Source organism: Haliaeetus albicilla, chromosome 7 (genome assembly GCF_947461875.1).
Source record: "Haliaeetus albicilla chromosome 7, bHalAlb1.1, whole genome shotgun sequence".
Lineage (NCBI taxonomy): Eukaryota > Metazoa > Chordata > Aves > Accipitriformes > Accipitridae > Haliaeetus > Haliaeetus albicilla.
In genome coordinates this window covers 26,240,065-26,267,451 of record NC_091489.1, presented here as the reverse complement: position 1 = coordinate 26,267,451, position 27,387 = coordinate 26,240,065, and the positions used below count along the sequence as shown (strand labels likewise).

Below are 27,387 nucleotides of genomic sequence, written 5' to 3'. Positions count from 1 at the left end.
AAATTCTTGGGCTCTTTTCCTGTCTCTTTTTTTCTGCAACCAGCTCTTATTATGTTTGATCCTTCCCTGGAACTCATCACCAGGTTTAGTGCTCACTTGCCTCTCCTATATCTCCCCCCCGCCCCCCCCGCCATGTCTCTGCTCACCCACAGTGCCCTCCCTTTTCCTCTCTCTCTCTCTCTCAGCCACAAAGACTCTTAATACCACAGCTCTACTTGCATTCCCCATCATGAGCATAACTTCTTTTCTTTCACTTGGCCCAAACTCTTGACAAAAATCCCACTAATATTTAGAAAGAAACAGGGTGCTTAGCATGGCTAGGAAGAACAGAGTAGGAAATAACACATGTACAATAAAACCTGCAGCTCTTTCAGAAAGGTGCAATTTCTCATGAGGAATGACAAAGCACAGGGCCAACCCTCATGGAACAATACCGGAGCACAGGCTGTCTTTAATCTATCTATCCTGGGGTCAACATGAACATCTACAGAACCCAGAGGTGGAAGACCAGACCACCTCACCTCTCCCCGAACAAAAAAAGCACATTTGTTCTTCAAGGTAAACGAAGGAACAAGAAAGCAGATGAAGAAGCCAGAAGAGCTGTAGCTGCCAAGTTATTTCAAACAAAAAACAGACCAAAGTGCAGGCCATTCAATCCATTCCTTGACTCCTTTCAATTGTACAAGCAGTGTTATTGTACAGGCAATTATTTCTGTACATACTATTTTTCCTAGGGCACTTAATGTTCCCTTGCTTTTGCCAGAGCTGTCCATCTATTACAGCATCTAACAAATTCATGCACAACTGTGACAACATTTTCTTGATAGTTGGCTACATAAGCATTAGAGAAAGTTGCCAAACAAAGCCTTTTGCTTCTGAACTGCTGAAATGCATTGTTATTGAATACCATGCAGGAGAGTGCAACTGCTCTGTAAGTCAACATTATGACTCAAATGAAGCATTACAAGAAATATTTAAATCACATTTTATTTTTCAAATTCAAAAATAACAATTAGTTTTATTTAACATGTTACACATCTCACAGATTTAAAATATCATGCTCTATTTAAATATCTGAGTGACAACACTATACAAATAAAATGTTACACAAAATATATTTAAGAAAATGTTTTGGTCTTCAATCTGAACAATAAATAGACAGGCACTTCTACATATACAAAGGAAGCAATCACTATTTAGAATAACTCTTATAAGCAAGATGTGGAAATACAGAAGATCTGAGTTTTGAGAACATGTTTAACTCTACATGAGACATCATGCAACTTCGAAGTTTGTTTCAAAATTCAAAACTCTTAGGATCTGCACAATTCTAGATTTGCTACCACTTTATAGGAGGTCCAAACCATGCTTTCGTAAGCAATGTGCAATTTCAGTTATTTGCATCAAATCAAGCTACCTGATCACATTTAGTGCCAAAACAGAAAACAAGGACTGACCAGAGTAGCTTTTCACATAAATAACATGAGCAATAAGTCAGCTTTACTGCACATAAGCTCAGGGCAGGGGGCAGACCTACTTCTATCTACTGTCCAGCCCCAAACAAAATCTGTTCTTCCTTTTCCTTACATATTCAGCTCTTTTATGGGGTGTTTCAAACAGTATTATGCTTTTTTGTAAAAAAAACCATCATCTAATAAAAAGGTAAATCCTTCAGACACAAGCACGCTTTGCACAAAAGATCATAAGTAAAGGAGAAAATACTGTTCCAGGGTGCAAAAAGACTGAAAACTATAAATTAAAAAAATTCAATAAAGTCTCATAAGAGTGTTTCATACTTAAACTACATTCCTCCAATTTGTGAATTTTCAATTTACAGTGGTTTCCACACACCCACAAACAAACACTACTCAAGGAAAAATTGTCTTCCACCATCACAATTAATGAAAGATGCATTGTAGTAGGCAATCCCTGTTTCCAATACAACTAACCAGTCACTGACAGCTAGTTACATCCTTGAAGTTCTTTTTAAAATTAAAGACAAATATTGAAACATAATGACCACCAGGACAGTGGAAAAGTCAGGACGAAGTCTTCAAGCCATCTCCTCAAATTTTAGTATTATTCTCATTTTCAAAAGTACAGGAAAAAGTTTCCAGAGAAAATTAAACTATTAAACAGAGCTTCAATGGTCCACCAAGAAATTCAGACCCAAACTTGGAAATTTATTTGGACTTAAGACACTTATGCACATTACTTTAACAATTTAAGTGTGGATCTTGCAAGCGTGTCCAAATCTTAATCATTTCTTGAGGTTTTCTACTATGTACTAACATTAAGTTTGTGTAGGAACATATGTTATTTCTGTATTTCTCTTCGATATCAAATGTTTTGAAGCCTTTGTGTTTTTCCGGAGCAAGCCCAAGCTTCTGAAGGCACATTCCAGTATAAACATCATCAATAGGGTAAAGGAGTACCTGGTCAGATGCATTATTCAGTCTTAATGCCAGATCACCGGAGTACAGAAACCCACCACCTCCTGCGTATGGAGGATACGAACCTTCATAAACACTTTCTGGGATGTAGTACTTCAATTTTTTTTCTCTATGAGGTCCAGCATCTTTGATCACATCGCCTATAAATAAGTCTTTGGCTTTGTCCTTTGATAAGCTCTTCAAGTAATCCAGGATCTGATGGGTATTCACAAAAACATCATCATCACCCTTAAAAATAAACTGGACATCTGCGCAACTGCTGCTGACCCACTTAAGAAACAGCACCTCTTTTAGAGTTAAATTGAAGAAAGTGTCTCTGTAGTTCCAGAGCAGAATGTCTTGGTGGGTTTCACTCTCAAATTTTATCATGTCTGAAAGATCAGGAAAATTATCCTCTGGTGGTGTCTGTCCAAGTAAGAAGACCCGTTTGACTGTCACATCCCCTGATTTTATTTCCTTGCCCCAGGATTCCCTAATTGCTTGCCTTCTATCAAAATGGGGTATAAGTGACTTAATAGCCAGCAGCAGAAAAGGTTTATGTTTGCACTTGTTTGGCTGATCCATTAATAATGAATAATTTCTACATCTCAAATAAAGTAGAAAATCTTTGAATCTGTCTGGCAAGTTTGCAAAGTCACTAACCTCTGAAGGTACCCAAGGGTCAGGGTCACAGGTACTGAGAACACTCGAGTTAGAAACTAAGTTCTCTTCCACAGTCATATTGGAAAGCAAGGTCAGAATAGGGTTGTACAGCAGTTCAAGCTTCTGTTGCTGTTTGTTCCAATAAGCTTTGTGAGGAGTGTATTTTCTCCAGAATTTGCTGCGTGGTATAATAACACGGCCTTTTGCATTCTTCTCTTGGCTGCCACTTTTTGAGACTTCCACAATCACATAAATAAAAATGTTTACCATCATCAGAATTCCCAGCAGCTTTAATCTCCTGCGTCCAACACTCATTTCTCATATCTGGAAAGAGAAAAAAAAAAAAAAGGACAGGTTTTCAGCCTTCTGCCTGTCAAGTTCTTGATCTCATAAAAATGCAAACTACTTTCAGATGAAGAATGTGCAAGTTAGCAGCCTAGAAAACAGAGGTTACCTACACCCCCCAAAAAAGCAAAACTGATCTACCTCTAATACATGCACACCTACAGCTAGTAGGGGTTTGGTGTTTCATCAGCAAACAAGAAGCTGTTAAGAATGTAAAATTTCCATTTGGTACATAGGAATTTTACATAGCATTTCAGTGCATCTAAATTAGCCAGCAGTTTTTGCTCCTTATTTAAGTCTCCTTGAAACACTTGACTGTATAATAATTAGAATCTGAGCCCTCAGCTTGGCAAAGGCAGGCAAACAAACTTCTTTTTTCTGCTAGTAATGTGAGCTTAAGGGTATAGAATAAATTGCTATATGATAAGGTCAGTTATTTTTAAATTAAGTTTCAAGCTTTTATACTTGCACTTTTATACCTTTCAACTACATAATAGGCAGAGCTGAATTTTAAAGCATACTATTAGTTTCTGTCCATTTCACTTGGTTGTTCCTTGGGAGAGAGGCTGACAAAACTGGCCAGCTGCATTGCTGGTATTCAGATCTCTGCAGACAGAAGAGAACATGCATTTTGATTTTTTTTTCTATCCAACTGGAAAAGGAAATAAACGGCAGCAGAAACTGAAAGTGTAATTATTCCTAGGAAGGAAAAAGAAACTGAAAAGAAATAAAAAAAGGAGATGTTTCCCATATATGTAAGACCAGGAATAGTAAGTGTGCCTCTCCTTGTTGTAGCAAAGGTTATTCTGTGACCCATCTCCAGTTTTTACTGAGAGAGAAAATGGATCAACCCCTCTTTCTTCCACAGCTGTCAGAATGAAAGGTGCACAGTACAAGGAGCAACATGAAAACAGCATGTTCCTCTAAAGTAGTGCTTACCAAACTGTTTACTAGCCCAGGGGTATGTCAATGTACAAGCTACACAAAATTTAACAAGCCATTCTAAATCAGACTAGAAAATAACTCAGAATTAATAAGGAAGCTAGTAAGACTACATTTAAGTCTGATATGGAACTCATTGTTGAAGAGACTTTCATTTGCCAGGAGTATAAATGATTACTGGAAGACCAGAAAAACCTAATGAAATAAAGTATTTGTAATCACTGTTAAAAGCCCAGCTGTAAACAATGCCTCAGAGGTCCTGAAGTCACAGAGCAACAGCAGCCAGGAAGGTACACTTGAGAAGTACACCTTGTACTTGCTCTTCTTTTCATTTTATTTCCAGCCATCACTAGACACCTCAGCTAGTCTGACCCTTGGTCTCTTCTGGTTTGACCAGTCATACTTTCTTTTACTCCTGAGCAAGTTAAACACAAAATTTAGTAAGAAAGCAGCAGGTAAATAATCAGTAATCTTTTTTTCCCCCCCCCCCCCCTCATTTGACCCTTGGATTCTCATTAAATCCAAAGCAGGGGGAGGGGGGAGTATTTTTGAATTTAAATGAAAAGCTACTCCTAGAAACAACAGACTGCTCCAAGAAAAATCCCTACTCTCCTTTCATTCGACCTCACGTACCATCTGCATATTTATCTTGTATATGCTCAGACCTGATCTACTTTATTTAATGGCCTGTTCTCAGTCAGCTATGAAGTTTGCTGTTCTAATTTAAAAGTAGTTTTCTTCTATACCTCAAAGACAAAAACATACTAGTGGTCAGTGCCATCATTTAAGCTAAACAGCTGAACTGTTAGAAAACACTGGCTGGCCACACAGAGTTCAAAGAAACTTTATCTTCCTCTTTCAACTGCCACAGCAACTTCCACTAGAAACATTATATACTATTTTTCTTCACTTCCCTTTCAGTACACACAAAAATACTGGAGAAGCACCTGTCCTGTGTTTTGTACTATTCCATGCAGTTCAGCATGCACATCAGTGCTTATCTACCCTGTCCTCTATAGCACTTCTCACTAGAACAACAAATGACGTGGGATTTGACCTATGATCCCAGGACTCCCGAGACAACGGGGTCTAGCTAACAAACACAGGGTTGTCAAGAGCTCAGCCCGAGCCTGATTTTCCAGGATATGTAGCACCACACACAGCTTCTCTGTCATAGCCCCCAGCTACTAAGCTGGGAGTATTCAACACCTCTAAGTCATCTGGATGCTTGACCTGAGATAGGGATCCTACACAGAAAAATCTCCATTTACCGTTAGACTTGGTAGAACTTTTAATCAGAAAAAGTAGGAGTCTGGCAAGATGACAGTGGTTCCATCACATAAAGCACGGTAAATGCTATCAGTCGCACATGTAAATACTGCCAGTATAATTTTCAGTCTCCTTTTTAAAAAGCTATCTAATATTGGTAATAATATTTCTGAGAAAAGATAAGTAACAAGTGACATTCAATATAAAACTCTTATTTGTGTAAGACATGAACACCCCCCCCCCCAATTTTGCATGAAAGCATTCTTCTCTTCTGTAATCAAAAGCTATTCTATGTGTGTTTTTATCAATTTGTTAAGAACATAACTCATTAAGAGTATCATACCAACACTAAGGGCCACCAAGTAAAAAAGGGATAAAAACTGCTTTGTTAAAGTGTCCTTTTCCTAAACTGGGCAAAGACAGGTTGTATTAAACACTCATTCATAGCGTTAGATCAAGGTTCCTGATCTTAAAGCAAATAGAAAACAATCAAACTTCAGAGAAACTATTTCTATAAACTGAAATAGAATCCTCGGTTTCGCAATTAATATGTATTACCTTTAACCACTATACTTGAAGACAGGAATTGATAAAAGGATGCCAGTTCAGCAATTTCACATCAAGTGAACTGGATTTATCACAAAGCACAGTATTACAACCCTCATCACAACAGGGGATTGTGCGGTGTCTGCTGCATTTGTAATGTTGTTGCTAGTAGGGAGTTGGGAGTTTTTTGAGGGTTTTTTTTGTTTTTTGTTTTTTTTTTTTTCCAAGTGAACACCCACAGCCCATGTCTCAATGCAAAACTAATTTCTTCATCTGCTTTGCTGACACTGCAGTGATTGACCAAAGTGTCAGCATGATGGAGATTTTGTGCACTGGGCAGCTTGCTAAGTAGCAGCAACGTAGAGTACAGGACAGTGCCCATTTCCTACTTACAGCTTAGTGACAGCCATCTGGACAGATCACAAGAACTTTCTCCTATTCCAGTAGTAGCTTCTTCTATCAGCATTAATATTACAAAAATTCCCACCTGCCTCCTTTTACTGCTGAGAATGGAAGATCTGTTAGGGAACCTAAAAAGAAACTAAAAGTGATCTGGTTCATACTTACATCTATCTGATGCATTTTTATACTAGTGTTGTTGAAGAACTGAGATGAGCAGTACAAAGCAATACTCTATTTGAAAAATTCCTCCTGCTTTAGGTGTTAAAAAAAGAAAAGGCTAGAACACTTAGCTAGCTAGGATAAAACACAGAACGCAAAAGTAAACACCGTGTATTGGTAAAGCAAGTCACAGCACACGCAGAACCTCAGGAACAGAAAAACCTGCAGAAATTTATTCCAACTTCAGCAGGTAAGGTGAGGACAGTTACCTACACTCAAAGGTGATCTGACACACAGTTTTTCAATACCTGTTTTCAACTTCTCAGCTACACTGATACGAAGACCATTTTAGCAATCAGTTCAAGTTTGTACAAATCATCACATTTCTGCTTATGCAACTTCCAGCTGTACAGAGTAATGCATCAGTATCACTGCATACATAAAGTCAATTTGTTCAAAGCCTGTAGAAAATATCCATGTCGCTAGGGGAAAAAAAAGGGTTAACATTAACTGCACTCAATAAACCAAGATTCTGCTACAGATACAGTATTTGGAAAGATTGATTCTGCAGAAATGGGCAGAAAAGAGGGAGGACTTGCCCTCTTCCACTCCACACTTACACTTAACTTCAGTCAAAACTAAGGTACTGATAGAAGGGACCAGATTTATGGAGCCACAAAAGCAGCACTGGGATCAAGAGATGGAGGGAAAAGGCAAGCCAGCAGAACCTGGGAAGAAAAACAGCTTCACTGTGGGACCAGGCAGCAATCAATAAAACAAGATGAGCCACAACAGAAGAAGAAAACAAGTATTACAAAGAAGCCATGAGCTACAAGAAAAGATTCCAAACGCTCAAAAAGCTTTAAGTCCAAATAACATTAATGCAAAATGGTGAGAAACTGTTCACAGAGTTTTTTTAAACAGTATTACTTTATGCTTTATCTCAAGACCGAATGTATTTCAAATGCCTGTACGGAACCTTTTCAGAAGCCTGGAAGAGTTGGTATGAAACAAGAATGAGAATCACAGAATCACTGTCCTGAGCTGGAAGGAACCCATAAGGATCATTGAGTCCAACCCTTGACTCCATACAGGGCAACCTAAAAGTTAAACCATATATCCAAAAGCATTTTCCAAATACTGAGTATGCACACTCCATCCAGTTCCAGGAATTAATTATACAAGAGACACTCTTCTCTGCAGGCAAGAATTTACATGAACAGGGGCCATGATGCCCCCTGACAAAAGACAAGGGTTACATCTGGAGGAGGCCAAGCTCAAGGTCAAGACCATGACCAAGAACATCTAAGTCTACCAGCCCCTAACTTAGGGCACATACAATACATCAGTTTGAACTTCTCACATTGGAGTTAGGGTCCTGCAGAAGAATTCTGATTAGCCCTGTTACAGCACTTGATTTTCTGTAATGACTTCACAAAATTAGTATGTGAAACATGTGTTGACACTTTTAACTTTTTTAAACTAATGCTACTAAGATGTTGCTATGCACAAAACCAAGCCCAAACCTCTCCTGAGGTTTAGCTGTAGGAGACAAAAAGGCAAGAAGAAGTGGCAGATGTTGCAAAGAAGTGGCTAAAACACCAAAGTATATTTAGAAGTTCAGAAAAAGCAATCCTCTCTAGGGTAGAGACAACAAAACACAGTGGATTCAGATGGTGTACTAAGTAGTGCATCCTCTATAGCAAGATGTCAAAACAAACACACCTAGATTTGCAGTCACTGAGTGCAGCCTATAATCAATCCAAACAGGAATTCTAAAGACTTGGAACTTGCTTCAACATCCAGATTTTTGCAGATGCTGGACATCGCCCTGAACTATGAAGCAGTTTTTCTTTCCTACAGTTTTTAAGCAAGGCACTACTTCATTTGAGTTGGAGATGTTACCATAGATGGTAAACCCCTTCAAGGTAGGACAGGCAGGTGCTCTTATGAAAATACCATCAAAACAAAGGAGGGCATTGATGAGAATGAAAGCAAGGGGCAAATGGAGAAATTTTGAGTCAATCCTACCAATTCTACCAATGAAACAATAAAAAAACCTCTTTCCTAAAGTCAGACCAAGTTTGTATCTAACTTATTTCATTCTGCTTATATTCAACAAAACACCCACTAAGTGCTTAGAATACCAGAGGATTAACTGCTTGCTCACACATTAACTGAGATATCATAAGACAACTTCAGGAATGCCACTTCCCTAAATGAGTAGAACTTTCTTTTATGCCAGGTTTCTATTTAGCCACCTGAGTATCAAAGAACCATATATTCATACACCAAATATTGACCATATTTGTTGACTGTTACTGATGTTTAATTTAAGCTCCTAACCAGTGGAACCTCTTACTAAAATGCCCAATTGTTGTACATTAAAGCTTCTTCTGCAGCACTCTACATACTCAGTCTCTGTAGAGATGACTACTCATCCCAAGCTCCCCCTTGCAATGCAGTAAGAGTACACCTATAGCATAAAATTGAAGAACAAGCCTTCAGAAAGCAGCTGTTACCTCACATGTCTCAATACTGACAGAAAAATCATGTTCCTTGCTCTTAAGTGCTGAAGGCCATGATAAATTATGCAATCAGACAGACTGCTGGTGACTATTTAAAACTGTATACCTAAAAAAGTATTACTTGTTATTGCAGGAGGGCTCCATAATTTCCCTTTCAGATAAAGGGATAAATTTTATTAACACCACCACTGGGCACAATGCAATGCGACACTACTCAGCAAGGATCCTTAAAAGCAGTTTCAGGTCAGCAAGCAGGTTCACACAACACAACCCTGAACAGTACAAGGGTGTTAGCTTGTGTTCAAGAGGCAGCATAGCCTGTGGTAGCACAGTGACCCGTGCTGCATTCCACTGCCCAGTATGGGCATACTCACAAACTCTTCCAGCAAGATGAGGAAAATGCAGTATTCCTGTTTATTACATAAAGAAGGAAAGTTTCAGGGAGCAAAAGACAGGTAAGACAACAGCCATTTTCAAGGTTATAGTTCTATTTAAAAACAAATTTAAATAGTGTTTCTAGATGGAGTGAAGAAATTGATGATTGGTACAAGACCAGTCCTCTGCTATTAAAACATTCTTCCTTTATGCTTTTACTTATGAATATTTATTGATCTCAAGTCTCCATATGAAAGCTCAATACCAGTAAAAGTAAGCTGTGACTACCAGTGACGAGTCTCAACAGCACCGTATCATGCAGATTTGCAGCTATGCAAACACCCAAAGCAGAACTCCCTTAAAACAGCTTGAATATTTAGCATTGACAATTAACAATTCCCTTGTAAAAGGAATGCCAGATAACATAATACAGACTACCTCAGGTGGTGTTCCTTCCCACACTGCATATACCTGCACAAGCATTCCTGCACCAGCAAAGTGCTCCACAGCAGATGCAGCCATAGTAGCAAATCTGTACTTCAAGGCCAAACTAAACCAAACCCAGGCATGCTCATGCAACCCCAGAATGAAATAAAAACAATACGTTTAACCAGACTACCTGCCTCAACCCTTGCCTCTTGCAGCAGTTCCAGGCTGTGGATCCACAAGCAGCTGAACCAATCTAATTGCCTGACCCCTCCTTTTGATGGAGACCTTCTCCTCCTCTCTTTCTGACTCCAAGAAGTCAGGCCCAATCCCTCCCTTGCAATGGCTCTGGTGCTCTGCCAGGCCTCTGTAAATCAGTTTACATCACTAACCCAGCAGAAAACTAACAATGACCAGAGATGCACACCAGATAAGCACCACAGCAGCTACAGTGAAAGCACACAGCAGAGACAAGGGGAGCAGACAGATCTCCCCTCTTCAGCAGGGATGACAACACACCAGGAACTGAGCCTTGGTTCTGGATCCATAATCCCTTTCACCCTCTAACAAGAGGGTATCTAGCATCATCACAATGACAACATTATACATATACCTTGGTGCAAACAGTCATGTAACACCAGTCTTTGAACAAGTTGTGCAGATGCAAGGAAAAACATCTAACTTTTCCACCTCCTTCAAGTCTGACAGAAGCCATGACCTTTAACTGAAAATACTTGTATCTTCTACTGAGGACAGGAGTTATTCTGTATTTGGTATGTGGGCTGAGTAACCTAACCTGTCTACATTATTTGACTGCCAAACCCAAGCATTAAAAGTCTATTTACTCACTGGGGCTGACAAAAGATAAGATAATCCTTATTACCTGCACATATTACACCTACCGTTCTACTGGTTCAGGACTAAACTATCAGGAATTTGGCAAAACAAAGCTGTAATTCAGGTATCTAACAGATACTACCACCTTTCTTTCCAGAGACTAGCTATAACTGGGGCTATGGCAGACTTGGATCTCACGATGTAACTTCATTTTGAAACCCAATCTCCCTTATAGCAGTTGTACATGCAGCTAGCAATAGTGCACGCAATAGTGACACTACAATTCTGAAGATAATTTTTAACATTATTATCATTAAACACATCACAAGCCATATGCAGTCCCTCTAACCTCCTGTGAGGTGCATCAGTTCTCCTAATACCTCAGTTCTGTTCAGTAGATGTTAACAGCCCCAGGCTGTTAAAAAAAGTCTTTGCTATTTCCAGCTTTAAAGAACTTGAACACTCTATTTATTTTTCTAACTACACACAATCATATCTCTTTTTCCCCTCAGAACTTTACACAAGTCCACTTTTACACAATAGTAATTAAGAACATCCTCAGAACTGGCAGAAATTCAACAGGTATCAGTATTCTGCTTCTGCAGAACCATGTCACAGTGGTTACCACTGAATAACACTCAATATTTACTGTGTTCTTCAAATACCAGAGACAGTTTGAAACAATGTTCCAGTTGGAGGAAAGTTACCAAGATAACACACTACACAAAGCATCAAAAAGTGCAATGAAATTCAGAGCAGTTAATGTTTATTTTAACATTAGTTTTAATTAACTGCATATACCTGCTTTGAGCCATCTTTCAGCACATTATTTAGTTTTGGGCAAAATTCTACTCTTCCAGTACTTTAACAACAGTGCAACTTGCGCATGGAATTTCAAGATCCAAGTAATTAGCAAGACTGTGGAAGGATGTGCTTGTATTTTCCTAAAATGCAGCCCAAGGCATGAGGAACTATAAAGAGTCTGAATAAATGACTTCACATTCTCTTTCCCACTAGTTATCTTTAGTACATTTGCATGTTTTGTTCAACCCCCCATGCCCCCAAAACAACCAAAAACCCAAAAGTAAAGCCAGAAAAAAAACCACCAAAAAATGCTGCACCCCAAAACCCCCAATGGTACCCCCAAAGTGAGGCATTTCTCCAGTAATACTCCTCTGGCTTTCTGTAATAAGGTATTAGAGAGCCAGGAACCACATGTGAACCATGTTTAATTACTGTTATTGAACCTAATCTCACTTTGTCCAATCCCTCTTTGAACCCATTTATATTTTCAACTTTTATAAATTCCACTGGTGACAAATTCCTCAATTTTTTACACAGCGAGAACTTGGAATTACTTGCTTTTCTATTACCACACAAGAGGGGAACCCTCGGAAAATACAACAGAACAAAAAAATTTCAGTGATTTTCTCTATGTACATTTGCCATACTAGCTATATAACGAACCTTTATCTGTCCTCTGTTCCTTCTCTGCCACACTAAGAAGTCCTAGTCATTTTATTTCTGGAACTATTTTGCACTTCTGACTAACCTTGTCTCCCCCACCCCGCTTCTATTAGATCATATTTGATATGGCAACACCAACAAAAAAAAAGCATTTAGTACTTAAAGCTCACAAATAAGAATTTGTGGAAACTTTTTTAAAGGCATATATCAGTCGGGCTTGGTATAAGGTGCAAGCCAGATATTATGTTTAGTGAGACTGAGTATACTAAGGAGACAGAATTGCTTCCAAAATAACCATAAAATTTGAGAAAGAACTCTTTCCCACACACATCTCAGGGTATTTCCATTAGCTTAGAAAGCTTTCTGATTTAAAACATCTATACATGTAACTGGTTGTCCAAGACCCTCATGGCAGGTGGATGATGCTGAGCTTTTGCCAGTTAATTTTTCAGGAAAGTCATCACTGTCTTGTGACCCATATGAAGTTGGATCTTCTCAATTCAGTTTTCAGCACCCACAAATTTTCATACTAAAATTATCACTAATCAACACTTATTTTGGCTGTCTGGTAAAAAGATCAACTGGACCTGAAGCCTCAGTGTTCCCAATGCTACACTTAACTAACCCAGTTACTCCCAGGCCATGCCCTACAATCTAAGGGAATAAAGCATAAACTGCATAGAATCATAGACAATTTAAAGCTACACTTTAAAAGTTACTTTGCTTATCTTATCCATGCCATAACTTCTTTCCCAGATGGATTCTGCCCCTCTCTTCTGAGATGGACTGATGAAAATAAGTAGTAAAATCCTTATAAATGTTAAAATCAATCTGAAACTGCCAGTGTGAGGATTGTTAAGACTGTTGCCAGTGTTCCAATGATAACAAGTATTTTTGTGGTCATCTGCTCAATTCACCCTTTGCCTTAAAAGGTACTGCTTCCTTGTTACACACCATTTTCCACTCCACCTAATCCATGCACTCAGCCACTTCACAAAGTGGCTTTACAGTAGCTATGATAATAAATCTGGGCCCTCGTCAGCTCTACTACTGGTTTATCTCGCAGGTTACAAACTCAACACTTTTCAAGTCTGAAACTGGTACAGAAGGACTGAAGCTTCTCATGTGAAAGAAAATCTCCAAACCCCAAGCATTAGAATTACCCGAGGCATAGTGACAAAGCTCTCCACTGTCCCTCCTTTTCAGATAGCTCATTTGTTAGCCCTATTCCTACAGAAAGGTTTTCAAATATACTCTTGTTCTTGCTTTGAAATAATGCCTCTCAGCTTCACCGGTTGTTTTCAGAGAGTTCTACATTGCCTCCACCCCCAATTACAACAAAAACTTCTGCAGCAGCAGCAATACTGGAGCTACCTACAGACTTCAGGAAATAACTGCACCGTTCATTCTCAATTCATTTGGCACATCACATTTGCAGTCACAGGGATAAGAGCTTAGACCCAGCTTCTAAAAATATGCTGAATAAACATATGTCTGCACACAGATGGGTGAAAAAAACCTAGCTTCCAGCTGAAATGGTGTTAAAAAAAGGAAAAGATGTAAACTGTTGCAACTTCCCTAGACAGAAAATGTCTCACTCCATGTGGCATTTAACTCAGTATCCTATAGGAACTCTTTACTTTTTTCTTTAGTGGTTAATATACTTAAGAAAGACAAGCTCATCTAATGAACATGTACTATTCAATCCAATGGTAATTAAGTGGCTTGAATAAAAACCTTTAAAACGTTGCAATGTAGTACTCGAGGCCCATTGAAAATAGTCTGTAGGCCTCATTTTGATGATTAAACATCCACCTGAATTTTTGCCATCAGCCAAGGAAAAACTATGGTGAAAACGAAAGAATTTATTTCTAAACTTTGACTGACTTTATCAAGCACTACAGCAATAGTCCATATCCGAACAGTTCCCTTCTCATTCAGTCTTATAGCGGCCACCATATTATGAAGGTGACGTTCCAAGAAGCCTACTTGGATTATGTTTCCTATGGTGGATTTAATGCAGCAATTAAGGAATAGCCTCAAACAGCACGTAAGGTGGAAACCAACATCACCATTGCATTTACTACTTTATAAATAAAAATTATTTTACAAAAACATCTCATGAAGGTTATTACACAACATACGAATATTAGAATTGCAAGAGAACATAACTTCATGCTTTATAGAATTTTAAATGCAGTGGTACACAAAGTACATGGCATTTTCTCTAAATACAATCTAGAATTGTAACTCACAGCACAGTTTTGTGAACAACTGCTGCCTTACAGAATAGAAGTCACTATTTTAACTACAGAACAGATAAATATTTTTCTCCACACAGGCTGATAGTGCCTGTTACCTGACACCATGTAAATACACAAAATGGCTTTATTATGTTAGTTATACCACCTCATTTGTTTCCTATGATCCATAGGACAACTTCCAAATATTATAGGCAGCTGCTTCCAAAAAACCCATGCAATTACTATAGAAGGAAAGCGCAAAGATGATAAACTCATCCCGCACCCCCCATGAGCTACAATTCTGAAGCGAAAGAACAACGCAAGACTCCACTTGCAGCCTCCCAAACCTCATCCAAGTCACAACCACAATCAAGTAGACAGAACATGTTCCAACAAGGTTTATCTACAGCATAAGCCAGATTTGACCACACTCCATCACTGCGTCTCACCAAGACTCCAAATCGCATGGATTAAAAGTCAGTCTTCATTAGGTAAGAACATCGTCCTACAAGCTTGTCAGCAATCACATTATCATTGAAGCCAACTCCTCTAGGCGCAATGCAGACAGACCCTGCAGCTATCTGAAGGGTTCTGTGAGCACTACAAACATTTAAATTTCTCAGACTACTACTACCTAATGTCAGCAGGTTTATCCTCTGCAGAGTCTTCCTCCTCAAAGCAATCAGATAATGCACAACGTTTAAAGGCATTGCTCAAAGCAGTTATGTCAAGATGAAACGCAAGAAGTTAACTTAGAAGCTGCTACAAAAAGGTGGGGAAATCCCTGGTACATTAAAGTTTAAAAAAGCATAATGAGAATCCAAAACTCCCTACCCCTAATAGCCTACTTGACTGCTGTCCTGAGACTACTGACGTCAGCTTCCAACTGTGGTATTAAGACTGAATAGTCCTTTCATTTACTGCTGAATGGTAAGTTCTGAATACCAGAATCCCAAAATCTTCAGAGTAAGTTATACTACTGCTATGTTTCCTGTCACCATTGTGACTAATTCCAGGTGCTTCCCTCCCTCCAGCTCCTCAAATAGGAAAGAGAAGTTACCAGAACATCACCTTTGCAGGCACACTATTTAAAATAACATCTATAAAACAAAAATTTTGTTGACTCTATATTGCTGCTTAGAAACATCGCAGCAACACCCACAAAGTTTGCATCAAGTTATCTTTACAAAGTAATTCAGGACAATAAAAACTTATTTTTAACTTAATTAAAAACAGTTTATGTGAAACTTCTGCCTGACAGAATACTTACAGATGGAAGAGATACCACCAGATCTCCACTATCTCAAACTGAACACTTCTAACCCTGAATCAAACTGATAGCCACAAAACCTTCAACTGGAGAGTGATCTATTTTTTCATCCATTTCTAATTAGAAAGTCAGCTACCAGTAAATCACTCAGATCATCCCAACCCCATCTACATTTTAAGTTATTACAGATGTCTCTCACAAAAGGTCTGGCTTTAATTAAGAAGGTATTTAAATATTGTATACCTATTGAATTTAATACAAGTTAGGCCTAAATATTTTTTTTCTGTTAAAATTAAATCTTTGGATTAGCTGAAAGAATGTTCAGTTCATATTTGAATTGTTTCAACTATTCCTACAGAAGATCAAGGTATATGCAAGAAAAGCCCTCTGGTCATAATAAAAAGTTTTCTGTAAACTCAGTGCCAGGTTTAATGTATATTCCAATTTTTCTACTCGTATAAACTACTTGAATTTGGTCAAGATTTTCTACAGGGATAAAAAAAAAAAGCAAGAGCGCTCCACATGTACACCACACATAAGGCAATTTAAACCATGGCAGTGTCCCCATAAATTAGTACATTGTGCTAACATTACCATTCTATACTGGCATACCTGCAGCCACACTAACCATCTATGAAGGTGTTCCTAACTGCACGTGAAAAAAAAAAATTGGGATAGAAAAAGTTTGGGTTTTTTAAGAGTAAAAAGGGTTTGGATCATTGGTTTCAGTTTTTTTAGTAATTGAGATTTCACATTGACAACCGAGGGTAAGATCTCAACTTGCTATGAAAACTACTGTTAAAAGTTTAATACCTCAGTATTTGAGGGCCCACAGTAGTGAAAGTGGCCTGTTTTTCCCAATCCAGTATACAAAAAAATGAAAAAAAAAAAAAAAAAAATCACATGTCATTTTAAGGTCAGGTCAAGCTGTAGAATTATGACATTGTGCGATTTCTTGGGAATAACCCAGAGCTGCCAGCTTCTGATTTACAAACTTCAGTTTTTACGTACCTTTGAGAAGGCTTCAGTTTCAACAAATAGTAAATTATAAAGACTCAAGAGAAGAGGTTTAAATGAGTGGCAGAGAAATATTTCTTGGAAGAAAATTAATTGTCATTCATCACAAAGATTACAAGTCAGGGCGTACAGTTCCATGGCAGTTTAAAACAGTTTCAGTCATGGCTGACACATTCCTGTAATTTATTCCTTCCCCTATAAACTGCACAGTCCCATCCCACCTTTGCATGGATTTGACTGTGGCAAGTCAATTCAAAGAGCTAAAGAGGACAATAAAGAACCTAGCAATAAAACAGCAATTAGTTTTCAGATGGCTCACGTCACTAGATTTGCTTGCCACTGCGCTGCACAAACACCAGTAACAGTGCAGAAGGAAGACTCACAAAGCCAAGACCACAGCAGATCCCATTTTCAATCAGCTTAAGCTTTCACATACCAGCACATTGCCGCTGCAGCCTGACACCACTGATCTTATTCCCACCTTCATCCACAGAGATCCCACAGGCAGGGCCAGACAAGTACCAGCACTGCTCCACCAGAAGCAGCTAGCCTTTAGGCAACCTCAACCATAACAAGACACACCCTGGGGTCTGAATTTCTCTAAAACTTTTTGTAATCAAGTCAGTTGGTTAGCTATTGAACTAGCAAAACCCACTTCTGCTACTCCCAGTGTGGTCTGTGTGAGTGTTATCTTCCTGTAATTACTAGAAAGCTAAGGAAGTAGATAATGAACTACCTTCCTCCCAGATATTTAGCATGTGGATCAATGCTAGTTCTGGTAATAAAGAATGAAGAAAGGGTAACACGTTGAAAGCATCAGTCAGGTTTGCAATGGACATTTAAAAAGCCTGCTGGAGAGGCAGTCTTCTTACTTTTATGCTGTGTTTGAAATAAAAAAAGCAATTTAGTATACCTACTCAAGATGCAGATAACCATAATTTCCACAAACAAGACAATTCATGTCCTCCTGGCATCTCTTCCAGCTTTATCTTAAAGCCAGTAATTACTACTGTCTTAACCATATTCCAACCACCTTTATGTCTGCATAGAGAGCATTCATTATTTAGTAAACTAACAAAACTGTCCTTTAAGCACCATACTTCAAGTCATCACAATTTTACCTCTACTTTGTCTTCTTGCCCATGTTAGACTGTCAGACATAAGCCACACTACTAAAAACTGTGTTTCAAAAGCAAGGATGCTATAACTTGGTATGTCTGATGAGGTTACTGACCTCGATGACCATTGCCCTTTTGGGTTAAAAATAAACAGACATTGGTTTTCAATTTGATTTCCACGAGTTGCTACCTTTGCAGCCAGTGGCTAGGTAGGTGATAGGATACACAGCTGGGATGGTAATCTTCCCAGCCATCTCAAGTCATGTTTCCCTGCAAGTGCTATGCAGTTACTCAATCAAAAGTCCATTCAAACCAAATTCATACTGTGAATATTCAGGTCAGAATTCTGGGATCTGCCTCTGAATTTACAGTACTGAACTAATAAATGTTTAAGAATGCAAACACATGAAAAGACTTTCACCTTTAATTGGTTTTGGTTTCGAATGTAATTAACAAGTACAGGAAAAAAAAATTCATCTTTCTGAAGATTTCATTTAAAGTTCAGAAAATCAGTGAAGTTGCAAGTAGGGAGGTTCATTTTCCTCCTTCAAACTTGTGAAACCTAAGATACAGATCTCACTCCAGCCTATCAAGTTTAAAGAAAAGAGAACAATTTCTCCAGCAGTTTTAGGCAGCTAGAGATGCATATAAGTACCAGGAGGATTTTATAAAAGATCTTTAAGCAGGTTAGGCAGCTAACTCCCATTTTCGTTAATGGCAGATAAGCACCTAACCCAATTAGAGACTTCTAAATCCAAGCAGGAACTTCTGTACCTGCTACCTGCACACCAGTTCGAAGTATCCCCTATGTCAGAGTGGTTTGAGTAATCAACTTTAAGCTGTTTTGCATGTCTTTTAATTGTTTTTATTTAAAAGCAAATCAACAATAAGTTTGCAGTAACATTCTCCATCCCAAAGACAGCCTTCCATTACAATTTTCTAACATTCAAATATCAGATTAAAAAATATCACTGCTCAAGTAAGATGAAACAGCACTATATTCAGGGTACAGTCTAACATTCAGCTGCACCACTCCTTAAACTGAATTAAAAAATCCCACCCTTCCCCAGTCCATGAATTCCCATATATGCGTAGGTCACTATGACATTACATATAACCCCAAAGACAAGCAAACAGAAAGGCTATTTCTCAACCCACTTTGTTCCTCAATTCGGTTCAAAACACAGCTGCACAAGCAGCTACACCAGCACAACAGACTCCGGGTGCAGACAGGAGTGCTGCTTTAGCCGCTATGCCTCAAAACTGCACCAGCCTACAGAAGGATGCTATCAGCAGGAAACCTGGTGCAGACTGAATGGCAGGTGTCTGTGGCAGGAAGCCGAGCATCCCACATGCACGCACTACTTGGTGGGGCACATGAACTTTCAATACCACACTGCTACTGTAAATTTGATACAAATATGCATATCCTCTGGTGGTTCATAATCCATTGAGCTACTGCAAATTAACCTTTTCATAGAAAAATAATAAAATTAGTCATCCACCAAGAAAAAAAGATTTCTTGCTCATTTGATTCAGATAGTTGACTTACAAATTGATTAGTCAATTCTCTCCCCGAGTAACTCTTCTGTGAGCTTAAGATGAAGCAGCTGCTAGATTTCAGAAGTTATTTACAAAGATGAACAAAACTAGTTCCAAGTTAAATGCTTTTCAACTCCTACTATTGTATTTCTAACAAACAACAAGGCTTTCTTAACCAACTGCTGATGAAATTGTTTCATCAAGTGTCCCTTTAAAAATCTCAGCACCACACCCATCACACACTGGGATTCTTTTCCTTATTTAAATGCTAATTGCTTCTCATGAGACATCAATTCAATCATTCTTTTGCACAGTTCATCACAAGACATTTTAATGATCCAGTCTTTTCAGTGGGCTTTACACGATCTGGAGACTTGAGGAGTTTTATGTACTCATCTTTTAAATCCTAAAAGGCCTAATGAAATCAGTTAAAAAGATGGAAGTGCAGGATCAAGCCCAAGATACCTGTTAATTCTTCCTATGTAAGAAGCACAATGCGCCTGAACAGATTCGAGATATTTATTCCCCAACTTTCAGTTAGTGACTTGTTCATTCTGTACTAAAATAACAGGAAGAGCCTGTATTTCAATATATCATCATCATCATCTTTCCCAGTTATTTTTTGCTGGTTTTTAAACACATAAGGATTGTGCAATGCAACTGTGAAGTAGTAGCAGACCAATAAAAACACCTAAATATGTATTTGTGAGGTCAGAACATGGCATAACAGGGAGATTACATTAGTAATTTTTGTTAACTGCACTCACAGGCACAAATTCTTCTCTAAACCATGCGAAGCACTTGTCTGAATATACCCTACAACGTACAAGAAACATCAAGTACTAATCCCATGATTTCTCATGCACACGACCACAACCATCCCACCTTCTTCCTAAACTAATTGTTAACACCTTGGTTAAAAGTGTTATTTTACAACCAACCATTAGGGCTTAAAATTGGGTATACCTGAAAAAGATTTCAAAAGTTTAAATTTGAAAAGCAAATGGATGCCCACTTGCTTCAAAATTACTTATGTACTTCTACGGTATAGTAATAGAAAATAAATAGACATACTAGGAAAAAAATCCCAAACTGACAACCTACAAAAGGGACAAAGTTGTTTTCAAGCTTTCGGAAGGTGATCAATCCTAATGGCCTTCCAGAAACATTAACATGAAAACCAGACAAGTTAAAATGCTGATTATTAAAATAATATACATCTTTTTTCTATATTCTGTGTTTTCTACAAAAACACACCAATCAAACTAAAAATTATACAGTTTAAGAAGCTTTAAGTGTGTTACAAATCTACAAGAAACCTCCCAGGCTCTACTATTTAGGGTGCAAATGCTTCAACTGAAAAAGAATAAATCAATGGGATTTTTACAGCAGGAAACACAACCGAATCCAGTAAAATAGAGAGATCTGGAACATAAATGCTTGATGCATTTCTGACAGAGCTGCTCAGTCACTTTCCATCAAAACCCACAAGTCTGACAGCACACAGAAAAAGCCCATCAAGTAACTAGCTTTGTGAAGTTTCACCACCTGTCTGAAGTAAAGATTTTACAAGATAATTTGACACATATTTGTCAAAAAGTCATCTGCTGAAAAAGAACAAGTTACCAAAGAAGTTAGCTGAGGATTTTAATTGATACTGTTCAATACTTTTCCTCTCCTTTAGTTAATTTGGAGAAATATGGCTACATAGATTTCAGTCAAGTATGCATGTCAATGACAAGCCATTCCTGCTTCTTGACTGTTGTGATAATGACAACATTGGCTGTGGTAGGAGACACATGACTACGTCCTATGTTTCAACATGATCAGCACCGACATAGACTGTCTTTTATCATCATCATTTGTTCTCCTTCAAGTGGTTTCACACAGCCAACAGGAAAAATCACTATCAGAGCTAGCACCAGTACAAAAATAGCTGCACCAGGTGGCAGTAAAATGACAACTGCTGAGGGTCTTCGCATTGACAAGTCACCATGGAGGAGTACTCCTCTGAAAGGCTTCATTCTCCAAGGAGTCTGATGGGTCAGCAAGAAGATGAAGATTCAAATCCTGCATTTTTTCCGTTCATATACACTGTAACTTATTCATGCAGACAACTGCATATATTTGTCAGCATAGAAGACAAAACCACTTTATCCAGTTCTCATTTTTCATCAAAGCCTTTCTGAGCACTACTTTTATACTGATCTTCTCAGCAGCATCTTCATTACCCAGAAGTATTCAAAAAATTTAGGAGGAGCTTACAGGCAAGAATAATAAAATGTGACCACCAGTGACATTGTGTTCATTAGGAACAATCCCTAGGGAGATTAGTGAGCTGTATCTATTATGAGACAGAGCATTGGACAGCTAGCTAGCACTCCCAGTCATCTAATGCATGACCTTCAAAACAAGTCCCTTCAGCAGCGTTACCTTGCTGCTGTACCTCATTTTCTTCCATTTCCCTCATCTATTTATAGTACATGGGGAAAAGAAACAAGCAAAAAACCAAGCAAAACCAGTCTATAGATGACAAAATTACTTAAAACAAATTCTAATTTTTGATGACTTTATGCAGTGTCTGTGGCTTCCTTATAGCCGTACAACAGTGTTGCACAACATCTCAGGTAGAAAGCCACACATTCAAAGCAAGGAGCAAAACCGGCGTTTCCTTTAAGCTAAAAGATTTTGATTCTAACTGATAGCATTATATTTTTAAGTATACAACAAACGTTCTGTATTTTAACTCATCTCCACTGCAATATTGTTTTTTAAATAGTCTATGTTCATAATTTATGTTAAATTATGTTAAATAGTCTAGTTGTTCACAGCCCTGGAAAAAAAAACATTAGAAATTACATCTGCTGAACAAGAAAAGCTGATTCTCCGTTTTGTTTCCTTCGTGCATTTGGTAATGATTCGGAGCTAATTCAACTCCCCCGGTGGTATCAACAGGCATTAGGCAGGGTCACTAAGGTGACAAGGTAGCCACTGCCAGTTCCTCGGCTTGTCATCTGAACAAAGTGCCAACTGTACCATTCACCAGTGTCATCTGCTCCCCTCACCCCACCCACATACACACCCCTCCATGACAGCATGAAAACATGACGCAAAAGCGGAACTGCAAGAACATGAAACCGTTGTAAGCAACTTTGAAAGAGAACTAAATTCGAGGCTGTCTCACTTTAAGACAGGGGAGGAATAATTAACCAGAAATTTCCTCAAAGGAGAACGCTATAATCATGTTTCCTCAACAACTTTCAGATTATATATTTAGCATGTAATTTTATGCATACATCCTTCCACATCCAGATTAAACTCTTTTATGCCCAAACCCACTTTCTGTGTCCAACATAATTTTAAAAAAACAACAACCCAAACCAACAAAAAAACAGGGGAAAAAAACCCAACTGAACCAAGTAAACTCTTAATTTGCATAGTTAATTTGCATAGTTAAAACTAAACATTAGTGTTTAATAATCAACTCCAACAGCACTGAGCATTTTAGGTAGTTGGACTAAAGGGTTACTCAAGTAACTTTCACCATAAATTTTTGCAGGATGACTAATGAATTGTGAGCTCCAGTTTGGCCACAACCACTACGAATAACGAATAACCTGAAGTCCCCTCCTGACAGGGTACAGTATGTCTCAGGAAGTCTGAAGGACTAAAAAGCATCATCTCATGAAGAAGCACATACATTCAGGCCAAGTCTAGCAAAAATATAATTTTCACCCTTTCAGGTTCGCCAAAGTCCATACTTTAGAGCCACCATCTCAGCACTATACTGTAACAGCAAAATCTGAACGCTGCGCAGATACTAATAATTAACCTACTCGGTTAAAGCCTGCTAATTAGCGGACCCCACGAGCCGTGCGAGTCTTCCAGCTCTGCCACCACCCCCAAAGAAAATCTGACGGGCGCTACCGTGCCCACGTCCTGCCCTCTGCTTCTCTCCTCCAGCCAAGGAGAGGATTGCAGCAGCACCCAGCACTGCAGCAACCCTACGTCTTAGGTTTTCTCTAGAAAAAGCTCACAGTTTCAGCACCAACTCCTCCTCCCCACGTTAAAAAAAAAAAAAGCGAAGACGACAAACATACGGTCATTTAACTCGGCTGAGCTGGCCTAAGTTTCATCCATGCCAACACATTGCGCCTCTGCCTCGCTCTCACCGAGTTTGTTGCAACATGTGCCGGCTGCCGATGCTCCTGTGCGCCAGGAAAGATATTTCGCATCCGCGTGGTTTAACCCCACCCTTTCCACCGCCTGTCACCTCCCCCATCGGGGGGGGTGGGGTGGGGGGAATTAAAAAAAAAAAAAGCACCCAAAATTCCAAATAAATATATACGTCTCCGACCGCTCGCACCGCCCCCCCCTCCGCCTGCCAGCTTGTAGCTGTCAGTACACAAATAAGCTAGGGGCTACGAGGAAGAAAACCCTCACGATCTAGAAAACGAGAGGAGGTAACAATTAAGTTTAAAAAATGATTTATTTTTTTCCCCGCCCCTCCTCAGCCGTTTTCGCAGCGCCGACGCCCCCCGGCCCGAGGAGGCTGCGCTGGCGGGGTCGGCAGCCGAGCCCCCTCACGCACGTACCTTGCCAGGCTACCGCGGGTCTCCGCCGGGGTTCTTCCTGCCGCCCCCTCCACATCCACCATGCTTTTGTCCGGCCGCGGGCTGCCTCTACGCGGTGGGGGTCCCTCCCCCCCACCCCCGGCGCCGGCCTGCTGCCCTACCACGGCCCCAGCGGCCGGCGGGGCTCCATGCCGCCGCCGCCGCGCTCCGCCAGCCCCCGCAGCGGGCGGAGGCTCCGCACCTGAGGGCGATGCCGGGGCGGCGCCGAGGCAGCCGCGGAGGGCCCGTCCCGTCCCGTCCCGTCGCCTACCCCGCGGGACGCAGCCGCCGCCGCTCTCTCCTCAGGGCCGGCCGCGCCGCGCCCCGGCGGAGGTGCGACCCCGCGGCGGCCCGAGCGGGGCTGGGAGCGAGAGGAAAAGGGATGCGGGGCAGGGGAAGAAAAACAGCCCCAAATGAAGCGCTCCGGGATCCGGCAGCCGGGGGGGCGGGGGGCGAGGCGGGCCGGCCGTTGGAGGGGACGGGAAGCGCCTCACTTGTTGCCCTGTGGCAGAGCCGCGCGCCCGCCTTCCCGCTCGTCACGCGCGCCGCCCCGCACGAGCGCGCTCCAGGGAGCGCGCGCGCACACACCACCCGCCGCCTACCCGGCCAGGCGCGGCCGCGCAGCAGCCCGAGCCCCCCGCGGCTCGCACCACGCGCTGCAGGCGGGATTGGAGGGGGTGGAGGGGGGGGGCGGGCTGGGGGGGCCAGGCACTGAGCGCGGCACTCCCGCTTAAGCCCCGCCTCTGTCCGGCCGGCGGCGCAGCGGATTGGCGGGGCCGCGCGGCGTGGGGCCGGGCGGGGCACGTGGGACGTGGGCGGGGGAGGGGGGGGGTCCCTGCGCGCCCTTTGGTCCCGGTCGTCCCCGGGATTGTCGGACTGTCGTGTCCCTGAGGAGACGGGCGGGCGGAGGGGGGAGGCCTGGCACTTCCGCCTCGCCGGCTCCTTCCCTAGCAGGACACAGTCTCCTCACCACCCCCCGCCACCCCACGGCTTGGGGCACTGTGCTTCGCCACCCTGCCCCGCGGGGCTGCCCATCTCCACATCCCGACCCCGCCGCCATGGCGGCTGCCCGCAGCCCCACCTCCCATTCGCCATGCGCTCCCTCGACGCCTCACCCCCTTCCTGAGGCAAAACACCCCGAGAAGGGGAAATTGGTGTCCCCTAGGTGTCCGCAGACACCCACAGCTCGCTACAAAACACATCAGCGCTGACGGTTGGCACAGGAGGGAGGTGTCACCCGGGGGCTCCCCCCCCCCAAGAGGAAGGCACCTGGTTTGGGAGCCATTTCCACAGGGAGGCAGCAGCACTTGACCCGGCAGAAAGGCACACACCGACACATTTATGCCTGCCAGCTTCATTGGCAGGAGAAGGTGAGGCGGCACCTCCTTCCCTCCCTCCTGCTATAGTAAAAACACGTTTTCTGAGGTAAATACCGTCTAGTTTTACAGGCTGGCGGCCTCTCACAGTCACAGGGGCAGCTGGTTGCGGCTACAAAACATCTTTATGACAATGTTCATTCCTTTGTTTTTTTGCACGTGGCATCAAGCAAAAGAAGAAAAACCCCAGCCATGCTGAAAAATGTTGTTCCACATCACTTATTAAAAACGTTTCTCCTTTTTAAGCAAGGTAATTGCAACTGGCTCAGCTTTACATGGTAGTCCGCAAAGCTTTCGTTACTGAGTCCAGGAGGGAGAAGAAAAGGACTGGTTTAGGCTGTCAATGCTTCCCTTAGTAAGTTTCTGAAAGTTTCAGATTTTGGAAATTTGCCCTGCAGAGCCGATACTAATCAGGCATGACTCACTCATTAGTAACCCTCTTTTTTTGTTGTTGTTGCTTGCTTACTTGCTAAATTGATGAGACTACAAATCCTGGCCAAACATCCCTATTGAAACAAACTAGAGAAATCTCTGAGACTCAGGATGCTTACTGAAATAAAACACAAATATGTGTGCTGTTACAGCAAGGAGTACAGTCTTCAGTCTCATTGTGGCCAGATCAATAGCAACAGGCAGACAGATTTACAGTTCCTATGGACTGTGAACCTCACAGCTTTTTGCCCTATACAGGAAGAAAATGAACACATGTCATTTGTTTCTATTTTTAGCACCTACATTCTCAATAAGAGAATTATTCTCTCAATAAGGAGAGGCCCAACCACAGCAATTATCTCAATGTCACCTAGCACAGTCATTTAAAAACTGTCTTCACTGCAAAGGGAGAGGTAAGCATGTCCCCACAATCCACAAAAATATGCGTTTATGCACTTCCATTTTACAGCACTCATTTTTGCCAAGATTCAGTAGCTGATGTGCACAGCCATAAACACTACTGGTTTGGTAAACAGCATGAGTATCCACAGCACATACTGAGCTCCCCGTACTCTGGGTCATTAAATATTGGAGCCCATAGAAAACCTGCAGTGAGTCTCCTGGAGCTCTCAAAAATATCATTCAGGAGTCCAGAAGGAACGTCCCCATCCACGATGCATTGGGAGGGTCACTGCATATTTCATTCCTCTTGAAATATTTATATATGTGCTTCACGTTTGAGTAAAGCTGTCCTTTTCATCAAAGTAGAAAGATTACAGCACAGGGAGGAATTACCCTAAATCGGCAAGCATCTTTGTCCATTAAGTAACACAAGGCTCGAAAGGAGAATTAAGCATCTGGCAGACAGGATCTTGGCTCCACTGCACAGGAGATTTCATAACAATATGTTTTGAGATCAATTAAAAAAAAGGGAAAACAAAAATCAACTAGAATAGCGTGTCACATAACACTGGGTGCTAAGGAGCCTGGAAAAACACATTAAAGCTGAAAAGTTTGGATGATGGTGCAATGGTCTGCTGTCTTTGGGGAAAGACGTTTCTCCCTCCTCCTGGTCCCACACCTACGGCTGTGCCTGCTCCTCTGTAATCGCACCGACTCAGCTGGTCATGGGGCTGCATTGTGAAACCTTGGGGGGGGGGGGTGTTTTAATCCAAATATATTCCCTGATCCAATTGGCAGCCAAGCCTCAAAAATTAACTGAAAGGGGGAAAATACCTAGACCCGACATTGCCACTGAGCAAAACATATTTTCAAACCACTGCCTAACTGCGAAGCCCCTGCTGTGCTTGGTGCAGCTACACCCTCAAAACCACAGTGAGGAGTAAGGCAGGAGGTCACTTACCAGCCCTGCTCCCCCCGAGTGC

The 27,387-nt window shown here is 41.0% G+C and overlaps 1 protein-coding gene across 7 annotated transcripts; it reads right to left on the bottom strand.

The window, feature by feature from the left end:
* Positions 1-973: 973 nt before the first annotated feature.
* B3GNT2 (UDP-GlcNAc:betaGal beta-1,3-N-acetylglucosaminyltransferase 2) lies at positions 974-27,387 on the bottom strand. Of its 7 annotated transcripts, none has more exons than XM_069787439.1 (2): positions 27,366-27,387; positions 974-3,419 (listed from the first exon to the last, which is right to left on the bottom strand). In XM_069787439.1, the coding sequence occupies exon 2, from the start codon at positions 3,408-3,410 to the stop codon at positions 2,217-2,219; it is 1,194 nt and encodes a 397-aa protein (XP_069643540.1). In that variant the 5' UTR covers positions 3,411-3,419; positions 27,366-27,387; the 3' UTR covers positions 974-2,216. The 7 variants fall into 7 exon arrangements, with proteins under 7 accessions (XP_069643540.1, XP_069643541.1, XP_069643535.1 ...); XM_069787440.1 differs by lacking the exon at positions 27,366-27,387 and adding an exon at positions 25,628-25,649; XM_069787434.1 differs by lacking the exon at positions 27,366-27,387 and adding an exon at positions 24,177-24,804.